The sequence below is a fragment of the Meles meles genome, chromosome 20, assembly GCF_922984935.1.
Source record: "Meles meles chromosome 20, mMelMel3.1 paternal haplotype, whole genome shotgun sequence".
Classification (NCBI taxonomy): domain Eukaryota; kingdom Metazoa; phylum Chordata; class Mammalia; order Carnivora; family Mustelidae; genus Meles; species Meles meles.
In genome coordinates, this window is record NC_060085.1 from 11,403,292 (window position 1) to 11,409,309 (window position 6,018).

Below are 6,018 nucleotides of genomic sequence, written 5' to 3' on the forward strand. Positions count from 1 at the left end.
ACGGTCGCCAAACTGGGGAAAGAACCAAGATGCCCTTCAACGGACGAATGGATAAGGAAGATGTGGTCCATATACACAATGGAATATTATGCCTCCATCAGAAATGATGAATACCCAACTTTTGTAGCAACGTGGACGGGACTGGAAGTTATTATGTTGAGTGAAATAAGTCAAGCAGAGAGAATCAAGTATCATATGGTTTCATTTATTTGTGGAGCATAACAAATAACAAAGAGGACTTGGGCAGATGAAGAGGAGAAGGGATTTGAGGGAAATTGGAAGGGGATGTGAACCATGAGTCACTATGGACTCTGGAAAACAGTCTGTGGGTTTTGAAGTGGTGGGGGATGGGAGGTTGGGGGAGCCAGGTGGTGGGTATTAAGGAGGGCATGTATTTCATGGTGCACTGGGTGTGGTGCAAAAACAATGAATTCTGTTAGGCAGAAAAGAAATTTTAAAAAATGCCAAAGAAATTAATGACAGAATGAATTCACCGATTGTTCACTCATTCACACTATGACATTTATAACAGTTTTCAAAGGGGAGCGTTTAGGGCAATGGCAGGAATAATATTTGTAGGCAGGCCTTGAATGTTTCAAGTAGAAACAGTAAATTATCCAATTAAATAACCTATATTCTGCTATTATATACTTCAGCACAATTAATAAAAAACTTTAAACATGGACATCACATATCCTACACCTGAGTGAACAGAAGTTTATGATCAAAATCAATATCCACAAAAATATAGTGTGATAGAAATTTAACATCATATTTCAGGTATTCTCTGACACCAAGCTCATATGAAGTAACTTGGTTTATGGAAATTTGCCTGTCTGTAGATTACACTTGGGGGTCATTTTCATAACCAATTTCTGCCTTACTATTCTCTGGCTTGAATACTGTGGATGCTGAGCTGATAAGGAAGCAGAATCGTAAGGAGGATCATAAAGTCCCATGATTATCCATGAAACAAAATAATAGGTTAAAGTGTGTATTACCAAGAAGAACATTTAAGGTGTTAACGTAGAAAGGAATGACAGAGTGAAAAACTGTGATCTCAGAATTTCCTTCACAAAAAAATCATAAAAATGGCCTCAGCTGTCAATGTCATTTATTTCATAAAACTAGGACCTTTCATCACTATATGAGGCAACTGGGAATCTCCAAATAGTTTCTGATTCAAGGTTGGGACAAACTTTGGAAATATCAGAAACAAAAGCAAAATTCTTAGCTATCAGAAGGAGTAGAAAGTTCAACAAAGACACAACAAAGACACAATAAATCAGTTGACCTTTAGAAAAATTGAAACTCCAGGATATAAAAGAGAGATTAAGTTCCTCTTTCATGATCTGATTAAAGAATCACAATTTCTGGCTATTAGGCCTTAAGCCTGCAAGCACAGGCACTTGTTGAAAAATGGCCCCTTTGTGGCTGCTCTGAAAAATATATTTAGAGATTCCTTTATATCTTTGTTCCTCAAACTATAGATGAAAGGATTCAGCATAGGTGTGACCATTGTGTACATCACCGAGGCTACTGCACTTGAGTGGGAGCTCTGGGAAGCAGCAGAGCTAAGGTACACTCCTAGGCTAGTACAATAAAATAAGGAGACAACTGAGAGATGTGACGCACATGTGGAAAATGCTTTATGCTTGCCCTGAGATGATGAAATCCCACGTATGGAGGAAACTATCTTAGAATAAGAGTAAAGGACTCCAGCCAGGGGAACACCAGCCAGCAGGACAGCTGCAGAATACACCACCAGGTTATTGAGAAAGGTGTCAGAACATGCAAGTTGGATCATCTGATTGAGTTCACAGAAAAAATGGGGGATTTCCACCTTTGTGCAGAAGGACAGCCGCAACACCATTAAAGTTTGTAACAAAGAATGCAGGACACTCATGATCCAAGATACCAGAACCAGCAGTCCACAGAGCTGAGGGTTCATGATTGTTATGTAGTGCAGGGGGTGACAGATGGCCACAAAGCAATCATAAGCCATCACAGTCAAGAGGAAGTTGTCCAAACTTGCAAAAAGTATGAAAAAGTACATCTGCACGATGCAGCTGCCATAAGGTATGACTTTTCTCTGTGTTTGTATATTCACCAGCAACTTGGGTATTGTGGTGGAGGTGAAGCAGATGTCTACAAAGGATAGGTTGGCGAGGAAGAAGTACATGGGCTTTTGGAGGTGGGAAACTGAAATGACAGCCAAGATGATGAGCAGATTCCCAAGTATCATGACCAGGTACATGGACAGGAACAGTCCAAAGAGGAAGGGTTGCAATTCTGGTCCCTCTGAAAGTCCCAGAAGAAGAAATTCCAAAATTCGTGTATCATTCTCTAGTTCCATGTCTTCGATGTGACTACAAAAATAAGAGAGAAAGAGCATGACACAGTCATGCATTACTAACCTGGAAGATATATTACTGTTTATATTCTACACTCAAGAAATTGATGTTTATAATTGTGTATAGAACATGATAAAAACACTAAGAACTAGGAATAGAAGAAAACTATATCAACATAAAGCCATTAAAAAAAAAAACCCCACGGCAAACATGATACTCAAAGGGGATACACTCAACATTTTTCCTTTATGATCAGGAACAAGGAAAGATACCCACTTTCCTTATGTCTACGCAACATAACACTGGAAAATTCTGCCGCCATAAAAAGAATGAAGTTTTGCCAATTGCAACAACATGGGTGGATCTAGAGGGTATAATGATAAGTAAAATAACTCATTCAGAGAAAGACAAATACCATGATTTTACTCATATGGAATTTAAGAAACATAACAAATGAATTACAACAACAAAAAGAAGACCAAACAAAAAACAGACTGTTCAATGTGGAGAACAAATTGGTAGTTGCCAGATGGGAGGTGGATGGGGAAATGGGTGAAATAAGTGAAGGCGATGAAAAGTAGACTTAGGGGAGGAGTCAAGATGGCGGAGAAGTAGCAGCCTGAGACTACATCAGGTAGCAGGAGATCAGCTCGATAGCTTATCTAAACATTGCAAACACCTACAAATCCAACGGGAGAGCGAAGAGAAGAAGAACAGCAACTCTAGAAACAGAAAATCAACCACTTTCTGAAAGGTAGGACTGGCGGAGAAGTGAATCTAAAACGACGGGAAGATAGACCGCGGGGGGAGGGGCCGGCTCCCGGCAAGCGGCGGAGGAACGGAGCACAAAATCAGGACTTTTAAAAGTCTGTTCCACTGAGGGACATTGCTCCAGGGGCTAAACAGGGGTGAAGCCCACGCGGGGCCAGCGTGGCCCCAAGCCCCGCAGGGTCACAGAAGGATCGGGGGTGTCGGAGTGTCGGAGAGCTCGCAGGTATTAGAACGGAGAAGCTGACTGGAGAGACAGAGCCGAGGACTAAACTCTCAGCTCGGGGTTACCTTGAACTGGTCGCGGGCTGGGTGAGCTTGGAGCGCGGCTAGAGGCTGGGGATACGGGAGTGATTGGGTGCTGTCCTCTGGGGGCGCACTAAGGAGTGGGGCCCCAGGCTCTCGGCTCCTCCGGGCCGGAGACTGGGAGGCCGCCATTTTCATTCCCGTCCTCCGGAACTCTACGGAAAGCGTTCAGGGAACAGAAGCTCCCAAAAGCGAACCCGAGCTGATTACTTAGTCCGGCCGCCGGTAAGGGCGGTGCAATCCCGCCTCGGGCAAAGACACTTGAGAGTCACTACAACAGGCCCCCTCCCCCAGAAGATCAACAAAATATCCAGCCAGGACGAAGTTCATCTATCAAGGAGAAAGCAGATTCAATTCCTAAGACAGCAGAGCAATTCCAGAGGAGGAGAAAGCAAAGCACGGAACTCATGGCTTTCTCCCCATGATTCTTTAGTCTTGCGGCTACTTCAATTTTTTTTTCTTTTTTCTTTTTTCTTCTTCTGCTAAATTTTTTTTAAACTTTTACCCTTTTCTTTTTTAACATTTTTTGACTAGTTCATCTAAATATATATATTTTTTCTTTCTTTTTTATATTTTTTATTTGTTTTATTTTTTAAATTTTATTCTTTCTTTTTTTTTTCTTTTTTTTCAGAAGCTGTTTTTATCCCCTTTCTCCCCCCCACAATTTGGGGTCTCTTCTGACTCCCCCCCACAAATTGGGGTCTCTTCTGATTTGGTTACAGCGCATTTTTCCGGGGTCTTTGCCACCCTTTTAGTAGTTCATTTGCTCCTTCATATTCTCTTATCTGGACAAAATGACAAGGCGGAAAAAATCATCACAAACAAAAGAACAAGAGACAGTACCGAAGGCTAGGGACCTAATCAACACAGACATGGGTAATATGTCAGATCAAGAGTTCAGAATGACGATTCTGAACATTCTAGCCGGGCTCGAAAAAGGCATGGAAGATATTAGAGAAACCCTCTCTGGAGATATTAAAGCCCTTTCTGGAGAAATTAAAGAACTAAAATCTAACCAAGTTGAAATCAAAAAAGCTATTAATGAGGTGCAATCAAAAATGGAATCTCTCACTGCTAGGATAAATGAGGCAGAAGAAAGAATTAGTGATATAGAAGACCAAATGACAGAGAATAAGGAAGCCGAGCAAAAGAGGGACAAACAGCTACTGGACCATGAGGGGAGAATTCGAGAGATAAGTGACACCATAAGACAAAACAACATTAGAATAATTGGGATTCCAGAAGAAGAAGAAACAGAGAGGGGAGCAGAAGGTCTATTGGAGAGAATCATTGGAGAGAATTTCCCTAATATGGCAAAGGGAACAAGCATCAAAATCCAGGAGATGCAGAGAACCCCCCTCAAAGTCAACAAGAATAGGTCCACACCCCGTCACCTAATAGTAAAATTTACAAGTCTTAGTGACAAAGAGAAAATCCTGAAAGCAGCCCGAGAAAAGAAGTCTGTAACATACAATGGTAAGAATATGAGATTGGCAGCAGACTTATCCACAGAGACCTGGCAGGCCACGAAGAGATGGCATGATATATTCAGAGCACTCAACGAGAAAAAAATGCAGCCAAGAATACTGTATCCAGCTAGGCTATCACTGAAAATAGAAGGAGAGATAAAAAGCTTCCAGGACAAACAAAAACTGAAAGAATTTGCAAACACAAAACCAGCTCTACAGGAAATATTGAAAGGGGTCCTCTAAGCAAAGAGAGAGCCTAAAAGTAGTAAATCAGAAAGGTACAGAGACAATATACAGTAACAGTCACCTTACAGGCTCATAATGGCACTAAATTCATATCTCTCAATAGTTACCCTGAATGTTAATGGGCTAAATGCCCCAATCAAAAGACACAGGGTATCAGAATGGATAAAAAAACAAAACCCATCAGTATGTTGCCTACAAGAAACTCATTTTAGACGCGAAGACACCTCCAGATTTAAAGTGAGGGGGTGGAAAACAATTTACCATGCTAATGGGCATCAGAAGAAAGCTGGGGTGGCAATCCTTATATCAGATCAATTAGATTTTAAGCCAAAGACTATAATAAGAGATGAGGAAGGACACTATATCCTACTCAAAGGGTCTGTCCAACAAGAAGATCTAACAATTTTAAATATCTATGCCCCTAACGTGGGAGCAGCCAACTATATCAACCAATTAATAACAAAATCAAAGAAACACATCAATAATAATACAATAATAGTAGGGGACTTGAACACTCCCCTCACTGAAATGGACAGATCATCCAAGCAAAAGATCAACAAGGAAATAAAGGCCTTAAATGACACACTGGACCAGATGGACATCACAGATATATTCAGAACATTTCATCCCAATGCAACAGAATACACATTCTTCTCTAGTGCACATGGAACCTTCTCCAGAATAGATCACATTCTGGGTCAGAAATCAGGTCTCAACCGGTATCAAAAGATTGGGATCATTCCCTGCATATTTTCAGACCACAATGCTCTGAAGCTAGAACTCAATCCCAAGAGGAAAGCTGGAAAGAACCCAAATACATGGAGACTAAACAGCATCCTTCTAAAGAATGAATGGGTCAACCAGGAAATTAAAGA

The 6,018-nt window shown here is 41.1% G+C and overlaps 1 protein-coding gene across 1 annotated transcript; it reads right to left on the bottom strand.

Annotated features, from left to right (window-relative positions):
- Positions 1-1,387: 1,387 nt before the first annotated feature.
- On the bottom strand, positions 1,388-2,410 carry LOC123932188 (olfactory receptor-like protein OLF4). Its single transcript, XM_045989943.1, has one exon. The coding sequence runs from the start codon at positions 2,408-2,410 to the stop codon at positions 1,388-1,390; it is 1,023 nt and encodes a 340-aa protein (XP_045845899.1).
- Positions 2,411-6,018: the final 3,608 nt, after the last annotated feature.

Bases quoted from the DNA above. Each gene is read 5' to 3' on its own strand.
- LOC123932188 (XM_045989943.1), bottom strand. From the start codon at position 2,410: ATGCATGACTGTGTCATGCTCTTTCTCTCTTATTTTTGTAGTCACATC.